We start from the raw sequence: 19,875 nt of genomic DNA, 5'->3' as shown, positions 1-19,875 counted from the left end.
AACACTGGACTGTTCTGAAGTGTCCAGCAATGAGTCCAGATCTAAATCCCATTGAACACCTGTGTGGAGATCTGAAAACAGCAGTTGGGAGAAGGCACCCTTCAAATCTGGGAGAACTGCGGCAGTTTGCACAAGAAGAGTGGGCCAAACTGCCAGTAGAGAGGTGTAGGAAGCTCATTCATGGCTATAGGAAGCGCTTGACTGTAGTTAATTTGTCCAAAGGCTGTGTGTGCTACCAAATATTAAGACGAGGGTGTCAATAATTTTGTCAATGCCATTTCTTTTTATCTTCTGATGTAAAAGGATATATTAAGTTCTGAATCAAAAACAAAGGTTCTGTAATATTAACAGTAAAATAAAGAATTGTGGAGACCAAATACTTTTGTCAATTTCAACTTATCTTTCGAGAAAATTGTGAGTTCTTTGAAAAAGTGCAAGGGTGCCAATATTTTTGGCCACGACTGTATATGTATATATATATATATAATTATATATGATGCTAAAGTAATATAAACATTGAGTTTTCTTTTTAAATAACTTTATAAGTCTTTACCAAGTTTTTGCCTTTACCAAGTGAGTTTGTTTCCAAGAAGATGTAATTAACATTGAAATCAATGTATTCCGAATGAAAGGATAATTTGACAGGATAATGTGAAAGGTGTTACCCCTTGCTAAACACTCACAAACATCAACTATTCCAGGTTTCAAACAAGCTGGCCGAGCGTGCCAATTGTTGTCTATTAAGTTCTTGCTTCAGGCCCTGGGACCCCAGTAGGAATTGTGTCTCTGCTTTCTAAAGGAATTTGTGGACCGCAGGGGCCTACGCTCGCCAAATCCACTTTCCCAGGGCCTTGGGAGGTGAGAGGAGGACGGGAGATGCAACGTGTCTCATTCCCCCTCAGGGCCAGTCATGCTTGGCTGGATGGGAGATGTACTCCCTCAGGTGTTTTCAGCTCCTCAGCTGCGCTCTGCCCTGCCCCTCAACAGAAATTCCCTTTGACCCCTCCCTCCTCATGGTGTTGCTGCACTACCGTCTCCTCTGGATATTCCGTAGCCCTGTATTGCCCTTTCGCTATGCAGCCAACTCCCCTGCACAGGGCTCGAGTTCACGCCCGGGTCATGAGAAAAGATTTAACTAGTTGTGAGGTTTAGACAGTCCATTCGATATTGAGACCGCTCACCACCTTAATATATGTCACCAGGTGTTGAGACTTACAAATGGGCTAAAGGAGGAAGTCCTCAACATACTGCCTGAGATGGTGGAAGGGAACTGTTGGAACTCGCTGGACGTTTGTGAGGATGAAATGGATTGTGAATCGAGATTAAAAAATAACTTCACGACGGGTTGAGGAGATCGTTTGAAGACAATGGGAAGCAATATGACTGGATGAAGATAAAGACCTGGGTTGTTTCACAGGTGGCACAAAATAGGAACTCTGTAGTTTCATTAGTAGGTGGCAGGTGGTAATTTTCAGGGTAAATTTATGTTCTAACCACCACTTGAAATGAACAGTAACCAGGAACTTTGGTGCAGGAGGAGGCCATCCGGCCCATCATGCCAGCACTAAAGCACACCAAACACAGAAGCAATCACCCATCCACACACAAGCTACATACAAGTCCTGCCAGTATCCCTGTACCACTCTGTCACCAATGATTCTGGGTATCTAATTTCAAGTTAAACCTATCTACACATGCATTAACAACTCTCTGACTGAAAGACCTTGGACTTATTACTGTCTTAAGACTCCTCTTCTATACTCTCAGGCTATGGTACCTGGTCCTATCACTGTCAATTCTGCTGAAAAACTTCTGCACTTGTTCGTTTTATACCCTTCATTTTATCTTAAATATCTCAATCAGATATCCTCGTATTCGCCTCCTTTCTAATGCATAAAGTTACGTGTCTTTCAGCCGCTCCTCTTAGTCTAGTCTAGCTAGGCCAATAAATCAATCTAGTATTCCTACGCTGAACCCTCTCTATGGCAGCTATGTCCGAGTTGTTGATTTTGATGAATAGACCATACCGACACTGTACCTTGAATCTTGTCTTTTGGTAAGTTCTATATGCCTTCTCCCAGATCCTCGCTGTCGCAAGTCGGGAAAGAGGGCCCTCCAATCTTCCCAGATCAGGAGCATAGTAAAGTACTGTTGTCGTGAGAGTGATTTCGTCACAAAAGATGGCATCACTGCTACTTAGAGTGATGTCACTTCCCCAGTCTCAGTGGCCCTCTTTGTCTGAGGCTGTCCGATGTTGTATACATGTGTAATTTGTTTATGCAGCTCCTTTATAACAAGAACCACCTTTAGTGGCCATTTTTCCCTGCAGAGCAGGGGTTGGCCTTTTTTTGGGCACCTTGGTCCCCTTTTTGAAGCAATGTTTTTTTATGCCCGGTTGCCCTTCCTGCCGCTATCCCTGTTAGTCACCTCTTGCGACACACAGGGAATTACCAGTGAACTGGTACTCCATTTGCCGACCTCGGAAGGATGACAGGCTGAGTCAACCCCCCTGGTGTTAATTTGGCGATCGACCGGGATTCGAACCCAGGATCCTAGGATCCCAAGCCGGCACCCTAACCGCTACGTGAACACCAGGCTCCAGCTCCTCTATAACACTTAGACGCTAAAAAAAAGAAGATCTTTGCAATGTCAATTATATTCGAGTTGACACCGACGCTTTGTGTAGACAGCATATGCGAGATTGAATATGGCCAATGGACAGTGTAGCTTTTGGCTTTGGTTGAAACCAATTGAAAGGTGTTTATTTACAACTGTCACGAAATTTAGTCATGTCACAAAATTGTCACGAAGTCAAATTATGCAATTTTAAAAGATGAGTAAAACAAGTGGTCAGGATGATGGTAGCGGGCCGTCTGTTTTCTGTTGGACCCTGGAACCTAAAGTATATGTTTGTTTGATAAATAGGGTTAAAACACCTATTACCATGTACAGATTGATGAACAATAATTACCATGCGCTCGCGAAGCGAAAAGCGGGGTTAAGCATTAATGTGCGTACGTGTGCCGTGTCTGCATTAAAAAAAATTCATCTTCTCGGCAACCGTTGGTCCGATTGACATGAAAGTTTCACCATAGGAGCGCCTCCCACTGTATAATATTTTAATGATAATCATGACGTCATAGGTCATGTGGTACAGGCGCCATCTTGGAAAACCCGAAAAATGTTGCACCTCTATATCTCCAAAACCGCTGCATGGAAAGAATTTAAACATGGCTCATTGTAAAGAACTCCATATGGGGAATAGGTTAACAATGACGTCATTGGTGCCATAATTATGACGTCATAATTCGACAGGGACAACGCTTAGTCTTATCAGTTTGAAATGCATTGAGCGTGGTTCTACGCAACAATTATATTAGAGAATATAAATTTATGATGTCATCGCTCACGTGGTCTGGCAGCCATATTGGATCAAAGAAAAAAAATGTTCAAAAACAGAAGAGTTGTCTCGTAACAAGTTGACTGCGCAGTGCGCAGGGTGCGTATTCTATGCATTCCATCTAGTTCATGACAGTATTGTATTTTACAGCGAGCATTTTAATTTCCACCAAACAGGCTAACGCACTAAAAAGTATTTGCACCCTGGCCTGGGTATCTGCATTTCTTCTCTTCAGCTCTTCACTTGATAATTATCATAAAACGATGTAGATTTTAAAACTAAGCAAAATATATTACAGGAACAAGCCTGCAGTTCCACAAACTGTCAAATGATTGAACTATTTTTTATTGGATAACAAACTATACTGAGGATACTGTACGAATGCTAAAAATGTATTTGTCATTTTAGTGTTTGACGATAGCTCAATGGTACTACCGAGCCGAAATCCACGTTGTCCAAAATCAGAGATATATTTGGACAGGTTAGAGGAAGACGTCAGACAGGCAATGGATGTCTTGCTTTTGCCCGAGTAGCTAGAATGTGCAGGTTCAGACTCCAGTGAAACAGAACGAGGTATGAACAACTTGCAATCGTAATGAATGAAGTCTCGTTGCCTTAAATATGCCTGACATTCAGACACTGACAACAATGAGCAAGTGTGAACACTGTGTATTGTTGTACACAAAGAAAGTACGAGTTAGATGTGTCACCTTATGGATACTCTCTATCTGATTTACCATACTGTTGCAGAGTGTAGGTGCCGCCAAAGCAGCTTCCTGAGCAAGTGTTATACTGGGTGGTTTGCCATTGCCCTTCTAGCTAGAATCTTTAACGTTGACCAACTAATGCTCACAGAGGGGACGCCCGTTTAACGTCCATCCGAGGGACGGCGAACACATTCATGAATTCACATTCACGCCTTAGACTTAGAGGGAGGTCGTACCTGAAGATGTGCAATCACCATGAAGATACGAATGTGCTATGTGAACACACTGTTGTGTTAACATCATGTCTTTTCCATCCATTTTGTGTTATTTATCACAATATATACTTTGGAATAATTACACAGACAGTTAATGCACAGCTTTCACTTTATTTGGAAAGCAAATATAAATGTTTTTAAAGGATTCAACCTGTTACTGTCTGTTGAAAAATATCCTGATTGCACATTGTTTTGTTTCTTTTAGTCATTGTTCTGTATTTATTTTAATTGTCCTTTCGGTTACATAATTTGTCCGAAAGCAATCATTTTGGAAAAAGTACGATTGGCAGGAATTAGCTGAGAGGTATACTTTTCCATCACATTAACAACAAGAAAGAGCAATCAGAGATTGCATGCAGACCTTCACCAGGATGTGTTTTTTTGTGGTTTTAAGGGTTTTGTGTTAAAACAAATATGGCGGCCGAACCACATGACCAATGACATAATCATTAATTTTTTTCTCCACCAATTTATCCATAGATGATGCTCAAGAAATTTCATCTTGATCGGATGAAGTTTTCTACTTGTCGAATTATGACGTCATAATGGAGGCACCTATGACATCATCATTAACATATGTTATCCCATTCTCACCCGGACATGTGTCTCACAAACTTTAACAATTGCATTTGTTTCTCAACTCTCACCTTCCATGCTCCCAATGTTCGGTGGGAAAGTCTTGAGTTATAATTTCTAATTCAAAAATATTTCGTTTTTGCGTAAAATTATCTGTGAACAAAATGTTTATCTAAATATGGTGTGGGGTTTACCAGCACGTCTCACTACTTTGTGCTGGTAGCTCAGCTCACCCACAAGAGTCCTTTAGGGAGCCTCAAATGATTGCAAGTGAATGAATGAATTAATGAATGACTAACTTCTTGTTATGTATTTGTAAATAGAGGCAGTGAGTGATGAAATAAAGTGAAAGCAAAAATCATGTAAATTTATGAGTAAAGTTCTTGAGTTTAGGGGGAGAAATATTTTAATTTTCTTTACTTGTTAAGTAAAGTTTCTTTACTTTACAAGACCGGATTCGACTCTCCTTCTCGGACTGTTTCTTCGTCCCATTTGAGCACATAAATGATGCTGGGATCCTGGGATCAAATTCCACGTGCTCTGTTGATTTGTCCACTGTTTTATGATGTCCTTGTAATTGATGTAAAAGCAATCTGATGTCTGTCTTGAACATCATGTGTTATGTCTTCAACCTACTCCATGAACCTTGCGTCACTGTGTAAATTGAATAAATTTTAAAAACCTGTTGCAATACATGATTTTGATGAGATTGAACCACGTAACAAGGAAGAAGATTCTGTAATCTCAAAGATTCTGCAAGGAGATACCACATCAAACCACCAATCCCAGGTTCATAGTTGCTGAAGGTAAATTGGACATGCTGGAGGAACCAACACAGAATCCATTGTGTTTGGATGGAGCAATCTGACAATCACAGATATAATGGAGTCACACGAGGGAGTTATCATCTCAATATGCCAGCAATGCCAAATAAAATTGCTCAAAATTTGGCCAAAGCTCCAACACCATGAACAAATTCTAAATTCATGCCCTGACTTTCTGGAGTTGGAGTGGCGGCCCGACCAAGAATGTGGTCCAGTGGCTGCTTCAGCATGAATGGGGTGAAATATGAAATATTTTAGTCTGTAGTGATTTTTCCTCAGAGGTGAAAGTTCCAGTATTATCACATAGTGGAATGACTGTGTGGTTGGTTTGTGATTCTTTCCAAGAACAATTGAAGACCTACCTGGCATATTCACTCAACTACTGCAGTCAATTCAGCATATCATGGCATAAAGTGTGTGTGTGTGTGTGTGTGTGTGTGTGTGTGTGTTCACTAATTGTACTTGAGGTGTTAATCGAGTTATACATTTAATATGGGATTATAGGAATAAAAAGAATGAACTCGTGGATGAAGATTGTACCCCTTGGTGTTCTTATGATGACATAATTGGAGAGACGTGTGTTTTGAAGGTCCAGATTCATCCTGAATTTCCACGCATTCTGCTTTCCGTAGGATTTTCAGCCAAAAGTGCGGAGGATGTCTCGAGAGTATCGCACCGTCCGAGCTCGTGATGCGCGCCCTGGACTCGGTCTACCACCTCGGGTGCTTCTCGTGCTGTGTGTGCGAGCGCCCCCTGCAGAAGGGTGACGAGTTTGTCCTGAAGGAGGGACAGCTACTGTGTCGCCCCGACTACGAACGGGAGAGAGAACTCCTTAGCTCAGCCAGCCCTGAGCCGTCTGATTCGGGTGGGTGTCCGATGGACCAGGGCCTGCTTTGTGGTACTGCCGGTAGAACCCATGCAAGTTTGGCCCATTTGTGTTCCTATCAGCAGCTGAATATGCAGGGAATCTAGGTTCAAATCCCACATACGATGCGTTTATCCATTGTCTGCTAATATTCTTATAAATAATAGAAAGGTACATTGACCTTTGACGTACACCAATATATTTGTCCTGAATGTGATTTTTATACAGACTCCTCTAAATACTGTATGTCCTCGATCTCTCTCTCTCTTTCTCTCTCTCACTCTCACTCTCTCTCACACACACACACACACACACACACACACACACACACACACACACACACACACACACACACACACACACACACACACACACACACACACACACACACACACTTTCATGGCTAGGGTTATAATGGATGGTTTGGCTTCCCAGTAGTTATGGCATGAATTTGGCCATGGTGCCGGTGATTGCTCACCTACTCTGCACGAAGACACCTTGGGATCTTTATGAAGTCCACCAACTAACACCTACAGATATGGAACTCCCAGTTTAACATCCATCTGAGGGACAGTATACACATTGATGAATCACCTTGCCTGTGAAACACTTGGATGACAGTTGATAGCTAGATTTCGAACCCAGGCTAGACAGCCCAGAGACGAATGTGCGTACCTCTAGGCCATCCTGCCAACCCCATGTTTTCACCATGCATATTTACCGTTCTTCGGTATACAGAACACCTCAACATTGCTTTCTTCCTTTGGACCGATTTCAGCAGCCATTGCACTGTATCATCTGAATGGGACAACCCTTGGTGCAGGCCAATTTCTCAGTGAAAATGTTCCTTTTAAATGAATGTGAATGTTCCACCTTTTAAATGAATGTTCCACGGCTTTGACGGAGTAATGGCCACAGCATCTGCACCGAGTCTGGGAGGTCGGTGTGCACCTCGGCCGAGTCATACCAAAGGATTTTAAAATAGTACGTGCTGCTTCTTTGTTTGATGCTCAGCGTTTAAAAATGGGTAGAGCATGGCCAAATAACCAGAGGTTGGCAACCATCACATAGTCTTGATGGGCCTAATGGCCTCCTTGTGCACTGAAGTTCCTTTTAAGGAACTCATATGAGATACGTTTTATCACATCTCTCTGTTAGATATTTGTACCTTTGAATTGAAAATAAAAGACAAAGCAGTGACAAAGTAAGAGCAATTGAAAATTAAGATAAAACTCGAGTTCAGCTGTACAATTGAACCTTTGCTATTCATAAAGGTGACATTGAAATGTACAAAAACTTTCAAACTAGTGGGTAATTGTCCTTACCAGGACTCCCCAGGAACAGTGGCGTGCTGGAGGAGGAATGGGATGAAGAAAGAGACAGAAAGAGAGATTACAACAACTGGAACCACTGTTAGCCTACAACACGACATTCCAACCAGACCGTAGCAGACTGTTGCTGCTGCTTCAAATATGCAGAATACTTGCTCATAAGTGACTATTATTCCAACTTCCCTATTGTCAAGAGGATCATCAGCAGTCCCAGTAGCCATGCAGTCTGCCAGGTGCTCAGATCCGTCTTCTCTGAGCACGGCATATCAGATAGAATTGTGACAGACAATGGGCCACAATTTTTATCCCAAGCATTTTCCAGCATCGCTGAGAAGTGGGGATTTGACCAAGTTACATCTAGCCCTTGGCAAGATCACCGAAGAACCCCCGTCAGCTCAGAGAAAGACACAACGCACAACAGTCACAAGAGATGCTTATAAGAAATTAACTGTAGACTTCTCAAGGCAAGCAAGAAAAGACAAGGAAGTGCACTACAATTTCATCTATGGAGAGCTAGAAAACAACAGTAACTAGAAAGAGCAGTCAGAGATTGCAAACCCTCGCCAGGACGTGTTTTCAGTGGTTTTTAAGGCTTTTGTGTTAAAACAAATATGGCAGCCGAACCACGTGACCGATGACGTCATCGTTATTTTTTTCCTAAACTAATTTATTCCTAGATTATGCTCAATAAATTTAATCTTGATCGGATGAAGTTTTGTACTTGTCGAATTATCACGTCATAATGGAGGCACCGATGACATCATAATTAACATATTTTATTCCCCATGGAGAGTTCTTTACAATGAGCCATGTCTCAATTTTTTTTATAATCAGCGCTTTCCAAAATATAAAGGTGCAAAGTTTTTCGATTTTCCCAAGATGGCGGCCAAACCACGTGACCTATGACGTCATATTTATAATTTAAAAATTCTACAGGTGGAGTTGCACCTATGGTGAAAATTTCCTGTCAATCGGACCAACAGTTGCAGAGAAAATCATATTTATTCTGTGCGGACAAACAGACAAACAAACAGACAAACAGACAAACAAACGGACTCAAATTCAATACCCTCTCCTCAGGTGAGGGTAACTAGAACAGCCCTCATTAGAGTGCATACCTCCACCAGGTGAGTGGCCAGTGGCAATTGGTGCCCTCAGCAAATTTGTGTGCCATCCCTCGTATCGACATTAAACGGGTATCCCATCTGCAGGCATTAGTTGGTGGACGTTAATGATCCCACAGCGTCCTTCGCAAAGAGTAGGCAAGCTACTGCCAGCAAAAGGGCCAAATTCCAAATTCTTGCCTTAACCTACAGAGGGCATTGCATCAGCAGCACAGCCGCACCCTCAGCCAATAATGCTATCCCACAGCCTTATGCCGCATACGAACAAATAAGAACTACTGACAATAACCTTTTGGTAGCTCTTTTGCATCAAGTACGACATTACAAAACGTTTTAACCCTTTTATATTCTCCACTAACTTTATGACTATTACAGTTAAAAGCGAGGATGAGGAGGCATCGAAGGCCGGCCTGGCACCAGCTGGCACCAAAGGCAGTGATGACAAAGAGCAGAAAAGACCAAAACGACCACGAACCATTCTCACCACACAGCAACGAAGGGCTTTCAAAGCTTCTTTTGAAGTCTCCTCCAAGCCCTGCCGTAAGGTATGCCAGAGCACTGTTTTAAGGTCTGTTATCTATATTATAATAGCCGCAGGTGATTCTGTCTGTCTGTCTGTCTGTCCGGGGGTGTGGCTTACTCCATTTAGAGAGTAGCTCCACCCATTCTGGGAGAGGCTTCATGAACAAATATCCACCATTTTATTAACTCGCATAGCTTTGAGGCCCTTTTGTTAGGCCCGCGTGTCTTGCTCTCTCTCACAGTTTTATTTCAACTCTAATTCGATATATCATTTCATTTTTCCCAGTCGCTAACATAGTTTTAGACTAGGTTGAAAAAAAACGGGAAGAAAATCCGATGAAAGTTTCCTTTTTTGAACGAAAAGCATTTTCGAAGGCCTGTAAAATAAAGCCCATTCATTGAGTCACCCTCACGATTTTATCTCGAATTCACCATCTTATTTCATTTTTATCGATGGTTTTAGACTCGGTTTTAGCAATAATTAAAAACACAAAAAAAACCACACACGGGAAAATGCCGAGCTATATAAAAAAAATCGCGGACCGTTGTATTATACACCGCCCAACATGACACAGACGGCAAAATGTCGACATATATGAAAAATTCACTTTTTCTTTTCCGTTAAGATATTTTTCTTTTCCGTTAAGATATATTACTTTTCCGTTTGATGACAGTCGTCACAAAAACGTCAACAATTATGCCGACATATATTTCTTCGTTATTATTTCATTCACCATTATTATCCGGAAGTAAAGGTTCACGTGTTCATTCCACGTGTGCAAAAACAAACTCCATTTCACGTGTGCATGGACGTGTCATTCACATATGTAAAATAAATAAATTAACAGACGAGAAATGGCTGAAAGATATTTCGTTTGGATTAATTATTATACACCGCCCAAAGAAAATTTTTCACCGGAAAAACGAACCAAATTCACCGAGCGAATGTCATCGAATTTCACCGAGTTTCAGGAAATTACCGAGAGATATTTCTTCGTTTTTATTTTGTTAGTTACCAGCAGAAGTACCCCGCGAGCCGGGCGTGGGGAGGGGAGGAATGGCACGTACACTTTAAACATGTATATATTAATATACATGTGGGTTGTGGGATATATACATGTGGGACGTGTGTGTGTGTGTGTGTGTGTGTGTGTGTGTGTGTGTGTGTGTGTGTGTGTGTGTGTGTGTGTGTGTGTGTGTGTGTGTGTGTGTGTGTGTGTATATATATGTGTGTGTGTGTATGTGTAGATGTGTGTAGTGTGTGTGCATATGTGTCGGTGTACGTGTGTGTGTGTGTGTGTGTGTGTATATATATGTGTGTGTGCATATATATGTGTGTGTGTGTATATATATGTGTGTAGGTGTATATGTGTGTGTGTGTGTGTGTGTGTGTTTGTTTGTGTGTGTGTGTGGATGTATATGTGTATATATGTGCATATTAGGCCTATATATGTGTGTGTGTGTGTGTGTTTGTGTGTGTGTGGATGTATATATGTGTATATGTGCATATTATATGTGTGTGTGTGTGTGTGTATGTGTGTATGTGTGTATGTGTCTATGTGTATGCATGTGGGTCGGTGTGTGTGTGTGCGTGCGTGCGTGTGTGTACATGTGTGGATGTGGATGTGTGTGCGTGTGTGACCCATTCTCCCCCGTATGCGTGATGTGGGAGGGAGAGGATTTGAGCTCTTAAAGTCACATTTTACATGAGATGTAATAACACATTTCAAACTGTATTTCCCATGTGCACGCACATGCATTCTCATGTTATCAGAAGTGAATGCATTGTGTAGATTACATTATTTGTGGATCTGATAAATTGCCAGTAACCATTTTGTGAAACTGAATGTGCAGGTGCAGCATCTAACTCAATATGTCGAAATGTCACACACGTCCACGCACGTGGGATTCCCATGGGTGACCCACTAGTCTTACTGTAATTCACCAAATGTCTGTCTGTCTGTCTGTCCGTCTGTTCCCAAGTACCATAAAAATGGCTGAATCAATCGCAACAAAATTTTGGGTGGGTAATCCTGGGACCCCCTGGAGCAAAATAGGCTATATTGTTTTCACATTTTTCCAATTTCCATTTTTTCCAATTTTCCAGTTTTTCCAAACACGATGGAATAATATTTACCGATGTGAACAGTGATGTGGCTTTTATTGAAATTCTACAAATACTGTTTAGATTTTGATGATTTGCGTGTGATATGATTTAACGGATGTTTATTTAAATTGTTTAAAATAAAAAAAGCCTTCAATTTCTGATATTTTGCCTTTTCATTTGGGCCTCCCAATTGAAGCCCCGGCCGTAGGGCGGGTACCGTTGCTCGTTATGATAATTTAAGCTTTCTCTTCAGTTTGTCATACTCGAACATGACATGAAAACTATTGGTATGAATGAGCAATTTAAATGAATTTGGGTTATTGAGGTCTTTCATTGTACTTGTTCCATCTGTGGGCAAGTGGCTTGACGTGGGGTCATGTCCTACCCACTCTGTGCCGTCCGCAGGTACGGGAGTCATTAGCAGCAGAGACGGGTCTCAGTGTACGTGTCGTTCAAGTTTGGTTCCAGAACCAGCGAGCTAAGGTCAGTGAAGAAACATTCATGAATTAAAATAGCAATACAACTTAAGCAATTTTGATATCTTTATATTTTAACGAACATTGTTTTATGTCTGTTATTTTGAATTTTTTTCCTCTTTACGTTGACACTGTACCATGCAGAGTGTACACATCAATACAGAGTGTACACATCAATACAGAGTGTACACATCAATACAGAGTGTACACATCAATACAGAGTGTACACATCAATACAGAGTGTACACATCAATACAGAGTGTACACATCAATACAGAGTGTACACATCAATACAGAGTGTACACATCAATACAGAGTGTACACATCAATACAGAGTGTACACATCAATACAGAGTGTACACATCAATACAGAGTGTACACATCAATACAGAGTGTACACATCAATACAGAGTGTACACAACAATACAGTGTGTACACATCAATGCAGAGTGTACACAACAATACAGAGTGTACACATCAATACAGAGTGTACACATCAATACAGAGTGTACACATCAATACAGAGTGTACACATCAATACAGAGTGTACACATCAATACAGAGTGCACACATCAATACAGAGTGTACACATCAATACAGAGTGTACACATCAATACAGAGTGTACACATCAATACAGAGTGTACACATCAATACAGAGTGTACACATCAATACAGAGTGTACACATCAATACAGTGTACACATCAATACAGATTGTACACATCAATACAGAGTGTACACATCAATATAGTATACACATCAATACAGAGTGTACACATCAATACAGAGTGCACACATTAATACAGAGTGCACACATCAATACAGAGTGCACACATCAATACAGAGTGTACACATCAATACAGAGTGTACACATCAATACAGAGTGTACACATCAATACAGAGTGTACACATCAATACAGAGTGTACACATCAATACAGAGTGTACACATCAATACAGAGTGTACACATCAATACAGAGTGCACACATCAAAACAGAGTGTACACATCAATACAGAGTGCACACATCAAAACAGAGTGTACACATCAATACAGAGTGTACACATCAATACAGAGTGTACACATCAATACAGAGTGTACACATCAATACAGAGTGTACACATCAATACAGAGTGTACACATCAATACAGAGTGTACACATCAATAGAGTGTACACATCAATACAGAGTGTACACACCAATACAGAGTGTACACATCAATACAGAGTGTACACATCAATACAGAGTGTACACATCAATACAGAGTGTACACATCAATACAGAGTGTACACATCAATACAGAGTGTACACATCAATACAGAGTGTACACATCAATACAGAGTGTACACATCAATACAGAGTGTACACATCAATACAGAGTGTACACATCAATACAGAGTGTACACATCAATACAGAGTGTACACATCAATACAGAGTGTACACATCAATACAGAGTGTACACATCAATACAGAGTGTACACATCAATACAGAGTGTACACATCAATACAGAGTGTATGTTGGATCAACTCCAGCCTGAATGACATGGCAGCAACACGGATGTGACATCGATTCCAGGAGATACTCTAGTAAAATGGCAGCCACTATTACTTGTTATTCATCTCGGAGTGCTGGTTATCATTTTATAAAAGAGTCTGTTGATGGTTCATGATGCAGCAACCAAGATGAACAATCAGATGGAGATCACTGTGATGGCCAGAGGTGGTGCGCAGTTCATATGATGTTCCTTGATGCGTTCTGCTCCACACAGGCTTGATATTGTCCTTCTGTAATTTGCAACCTTATCTGGAAAGGTGAACAGAGTAAGAGTCTGAATGTGTTTGATACTCCCCTGTGAGTTCTCCAAACTTTACAATTGGATTAGACGCCCGAATCCACAACACCTGAACATTCCCGAGACCATTATTCTCTATTCATTGATATCATTTCTTCCTTCTCATTTCATTGAATCCTTCCATTTGTTTTATACAAAATGTGATTTGTCATACTTGGTTTATTTCACTCGCTTTGTTTGGTCCAGCATCTGTTCCCACATTCACAGGACTGCTGAAGGAATGCGCTTGAGAAGGATATTGCTCCACTGCCTCATCCGGCGATTCTCCATGAGACATCCAATGTGTTGGCAATCTCTGGCAATTGCACTTATTTTGCACGAATTTTGCACTTATTTCTTGGATCGTTTTCACCCCTCAGCCCAAATTGGGCTAAGGGGTATTGTCGTCCGGGCGTCTATCAACTTTTGGTTTCCGTCAATTTCAAGGAGAACGGCTTGTCCGATTAAATCCATTTTTGCAGTGTGTGTTGGGGTTGAGTAGAGGAAGGTTCATGGGCGTGCTGCGATTTTCAATATGGCCGCCACGGCAGCCATCCGGGCGTCCGTCAACTTTTGGTTTCCGTCAATTTCGAGCAGAACGGCTTGTCCGATTAAATTCATTTTTGCAGTGTCCGTTGGGGTTGAGTAGAGGAAGGTTCCTTTCGAAAATGGGCGCGCTGCGATTTTCAATATGGCCGCCACGGTAGCCATCTTGAAATTGGTTTCCGTCAATTTCGAGCAGAACGGCTTGTCCGATTAAATCCATTTTTGCAGTGTGTGTTGGGGCTGAGTAAGGGAAGGTTCCTTTCGAAAATGGGCGCGCTGCCATTTTCAATATGGCCGCCACAGCAGCCATCTTGAAATTGGTTTCCGTCAATTTCGAGCAAAACGGCTTGTCAGATTAAATCCATGTTTGCAGTGTGTGTTGGGGTTGAGTAGAGGAAGGTGCCTTTCTAAAATGGGCGCGCTACGATATTCAATATGGCTGCCATGGCAGCCTTCTTGAAATTGGTTTCCGTCAATTTCGAGCAGAACGGCTTGTCCGATTAAATCCATTTTTGCAGTGTGTGTTGGGGTTGAGTAGAGGAAGGTTCATGATCACGCTGCGATTTTCAATATGGCCGCCACGGCAGCCATCTTGAAATTGGTTTCCACCATGCATGGGCTGAGGGGTTACGCCCGCTTTGCGGTGCTATTTTTCCTATTGTCGGTAGATCTGAGAGACAACCTTGATGAACACCTTTACGAGAATATCCGATTCCTTGACAGTTATTCCAGCTGCACGAGTGCACGTGCTCCCACTGTCATGCTGTTTTTAAAAGAAACTTGTCTCCTCTTGCTTCTGGGAAGTCGATGGCAAACCACCCGGCATTATCCAAATCTTGTCCCGGAACCACATTTGGCAGCATCTACACTCTGTAAAGAGTGTGGTGCTCTGTAGGTGGAGCGAAGTTCCTCATCTTCTCGATCTGGACAGGGCCGGAGGCCAGACAGGACTCAAGGGGCTAGTGGATCTCCTGTGTACAGTTTGCCTGGAGATCACATTGATACAGATGATGATATCCTCTTGAGAAGTAAATGGGATTCATCACTGCATATGCTCTTGTAATAAAATGGCCTATTGGCTCATCAACATCATGTGACTCATTTCACTCATTACCTTCGCAAAAGCGGAAGGTTATGTTTTGATCGCTGTGTATTTATTTGTATGTCTGTGTGTGTGTGTGTGTATGTTATTCGCATAACTCAAAAAGTATTCAACCGAATTGCATGAAATTTGGTGGGATGATTGGTTATTATACGGGACACATTTGATTAGATTTTGGGAGCAATCGGGTCAAAGGTCAAGGTCAAGGTCACGAAAAGGTCAAAATCGTATTTTTACCAAGTACAGAACAGTAGCTGCGGCGAAGGTATGCGCTCTACCGAGTGCCCGTTCTAGTTTTGATTGGTTAACTGTATCCCCTTTAATTTACCATATACAGATTATCTTGTTTCACAGCCCAGTGCTCAGATCATAACATAGCATCACCCTATTCATTCCCCTTCCTTCTTGTTCTGGATGCTCACCAATTATCCATACAGATGAAGAAGCTTGCGAGGCGGCAGATCCAGCAGGAACAAGGTCAGGGCCAGAGGCTGGCAGGAGTTCGAGGGGCCAGCAGATCGGTACGGCGCATGAAGGATGAGGCGGAAGGTGAGGCCTCCAGGGAAGGAGAGGAGTTTAACTCCACACATACTGTATACAGTAAATCAAACTTTGTTTACAAATGTTTCAACGATAATTGATAATTTTATAATGCCACTTACCTGAACATTGGTTAGGCTATCCACTGAAATATTTTGCTGCATCCAGTAAACTAATTTTTCCTCAATGTATCACGTGTACCTTTTTTACCTTAACATCCACAAATCACTATTCTTTCATCACACTTGACTTTCTACAGTGATGTACAAATTATACATGAGTACTATATTAAACCGTCTACACCGCCTTCCACTTTCTCCCTCACATCACCCTCCTTAACAGTGATGCTGAACACATACTCGCCATCACCTGTGGAGCAGCTCCCTCCAGGCCTAGAGGCTGTGCTTTCACCATTTTCCCAACTCGCGCATGGACCTGGCACTCTAGAACCTGCTCCGTACCCACCCGATCCCTTCCAGCTAGGCCTCACACCTCCCCAGATGCCTGGAGATCACATGAACCCCTATGGTGAGAGGGCGGTGGCAGTTAGCCATTTCAGAGAATATTACTAAGAGAAATGAGTCAGACTTGTTAACAAAATTTTTCTCCCAAAGTGTAATCACATGATATATAATTGGAGGAAAATCATGTGCGAAGCACAAATCAACCTTTGTTCAAGGACAAACTAAGCATTTGCATTGCGTTTTTCATGCAGGTAGCGATGCTTTCTTCCCTGACCTGGAAACCGAAGGGTCAGTAGGAAGTCTGGGGGAGTGCTTGTTGGTGACACCGGGCAACATGAACAGCCTTCAGCCACGTATTGGAAACCCCATCGATAGACTTTATTCCATGCAAAACTCTTACTTCACATCCTAAAGTTGCTGAAGGATCTGCGTGCGTCCAAACCCTTCTCTTGGCGGTGTCCACCAGCCTCATCTGAAGCAAGATGGAAGCACAATGAAGAATTGTGATAGTAACGTGCCCATAATCCCAAAATATTTAGAAATCATATTATTTAACCGCTTTGCTTCCTCCTTTATCACCTCCACATGGACTCGATATGACAATATAAATCCTTCCAGGTGACGGTACTGTAAAAACAACCACAAGGAATGATGACATGAGCGATGAGCACTTGGAAATTTGTGGTGAGTAAACTAAAAGAAGGCCAGATCACCAGCAAATGGCAACCGTTAGGTTCAGAAGATTGGTGCTGACAGCAAGAGTAGAAGGTCATTGGAAAAAAAATGAAGAATTTATCGATATGCAAGTGTTGTGTGTACGTCATGTGCACGTATTTACAGTATCTGAATAGGAAATGAATTTGTGAACGAAATTCTTCATTAAAATTGATCAAATCGAAATGCAGAAAATCGCAGTTAACAAATCCGAAAAAAAATTAATGCAAAATAAATTACCATTCATAGTTCATGATCAGCTATAATTTTGTATGGCCTTGCAAAATAAACAAAAATCAGTCTAAACAATGATACTCACGCACATGTGAATTACCGTTCATATCATTCACACCTGAAGTACCAATCATATCTTTCACAAGTGGTGTGTTATTCACACCACGAATAAGAAACATCAAAATTGTGAAACCGCAGAAGGAGAAATGCGAAAGCACAACAACCCAAAGGTCGTTTTTGCCAATAGGGGTTAAGGTTGAGAAAGTCCAACGATTCAGCCACAGAGTGACCTTTGTCGGGCCATGTTCAGATTGGTGTGTAGAAGTGGGGTGGGTGGAGTGAGTGAACTGCAACACAGGCCTGCGATGAACCATGAGACCTAAGGCGGTGAGGACAGCACTGCTTGCCTGGGTCTTGTGGTCCTTACCTACACACGCCACTCCGTGAGGCCGATTAAGATACGAGCGCATGTGCCCTGTGTTAATCCCCGACGAAAGCCGCTCTGTGGCCGAAACATCAGCTTTTCTGAGTTTTTTGTTTTCTAACAAAACCTCAGTTAGTTGTCCTTTCACATTCTCCGCTTACAGGATTCTCAATATTTTAGAGCTTACGGCATCTATAAACTGTTCGTTAACACCCAATTCAATTCTCAATTGTGGTTTCATTGTTTTTTTTTTAACACACTCGACGAGTTAAGAGCTTGTAAAATTAATATCAAGTTTTAATTGTAAATAATATATAAATATGAACCATCAAAGCGAACAGCAAAGCAGCAAGTAATAATTGGAACAGCTGGTACTTGAAAGAAATGCTTGGAAAGTATTGTTGAGATTGTTGTTGTAAAAGGCATGTGACCAGGAGCTTGAAACAAGTTGCTCCAACAACACGGACGTGTAGGGCTAATATCCAGACATGGACAGGTAGACAAAGTTCATACAATTGTGCAATGTGTAAGGACAGTATGAATCGATATAAAATCAGAAGTTCCATTTATTTTCTTGATGTGCTGTGTATTACGAAGCAAAATGCTATTATATGTATATTTTATTATTTATACCTTGTGGTGTAGACATGCTTAGTAGAGAGAACAAATTTTACTTTGTCCCACTTACATTCCAAGTGACATTTAAAACGCCGAATGATAGAAAAAGTGAACATAATCACACTCTAACCACACATGACACTAATTTATGGAACACATATTTATCTATTTATTAGGAGACCTGAAGCCAAAGGATTTAGAATAATCAGGAATGGCATTGTGAAAAAATCCTGAATTCCAGACATATTCTTTGGTACCACCCGAGTCCCGTGAGTCGCAAACTGCCTGAACCCCGTGTGCATTCGATGTTTGTTTGTGCAAATGTAGAAATGTCCTATGTTAAAGTTTTAATAAAACTTCTAAAAATTGCTTAAACTTCTCTCGATGTGCTCTGTGTAGGAAACATACAATTAATATTGTTTTCCACTGTGTTAGCAATAACAAGTGCAAGCTGTATACACTCATGTGAAAAAGTAAGTACACCCCATGTAAAGTTTTGACTTTTTCAACATATTTCAACATACAGCTATTTGATCTTCATTTCAACAATATTGAGAGATAAAGGGGATATAATATAACAAATATCATGAAACATTTACATTTTGTAGTCCATTGTATAATTTAAATAAACATAAATGCAAATTTCGCATGTGGAAAAAGTAAGTACACCCCTACATTTATCACTACTTCAAATACCTAAAATTAGAATCAGGTGCACCAGCTCAGGTGCAAATGATTAGAACATCGTTAGAGACGATCTTGGAGGAACCTGTCTTATTTAAACCTCAGATATTTAGTTTGGTTTGCTCTTTGTTGTTGAAGTGTGCGGCGTCACCATGCCTTGATCAAAAGAGCTCTCTGAGGCCTTCAGAATGAAGGTTATTGATGCCTACGAGTCTGGGAAGGGATCTAAAAAGATCTCCAAACAATTTGAAATCAATCATTCGACTGTCCGGAAGATCATCTGCAAGTGGAGAAGATTCCAAACAACTGCCAACTTGTTCAGGCCAGGCCGCCCCAGCAAGTTCAGCCTGAGAGCAGACCGCAAGATGCTGAAAGAAGTCTCTAAGAACCCCAGAATGTCATCACAGGACCGACAGGTAGCTCTTGCCACTGTTGATGTCAAAGTGCACGAGTCTACCATTACAAAGAGGCTGCACAATTTAATCTACATGGGAGGTGTGCCAGGAGGAAACCT

General features: G+C 41.4%; 1 protein-coding gene across 1 annotated transcript in view; it reads left to right on the top strand.

Annotated features, from left to right (window-relative positions):
• Positions 1–19,052, top strand: part of LOC137432733 (LIM homeobox transcription factor 1-beta) — a 162,097-nt gene extending 143,045 nt beyond the window's left edge. Inside the window, exons 3-8 of the mRNA XM_068124879.2 lie at positions 6,415–6,647; positions 9,478–9,647; positions 12,137–12,214; positions 16,121–16,232; positions 16,566–16,751; positions 16,939–19,052. Coding sequence (XP_067980980.1) covers positions 6,415–6,647; positions 9,478–9,647; positions 12,137–12,214; positions 16,121–16,232; positions 16,566–16,751; positions 16,939–17,099 — 940 coding nt within the window. The 3' untranslated portion in view covers positions 17,100–19,052. The remainder of the gene's footprint in view (positions 1–6,414; positions 6,648–9,477; positions 9,648–12,136; positions 12,215–16,120; positions 16,233–16,565; positions 16,752–16,938) is intronic.
• Positions 19,053–19,875: the final 823 nt, after the last annotated feature.

The sequence above is a fragment of the Myxine glutinosa genome, chromosome 8 (genome assembly GCF_964187855.1).
Source record: "Myxine glutinosa chromosome 8, kmMyxGlut1.1, whole genome shotgun sequence".
Taxonomy (NCBI): domain Eukaryota; kingdom Metazoa; phylum Chordata; class Myxini; order Myxiniformes; family Myxinidae; genus Myxine; species Myxine glutinosa.
This window is presented reverse-complemented; position numbering and strand designations above follow the sequence as displayed.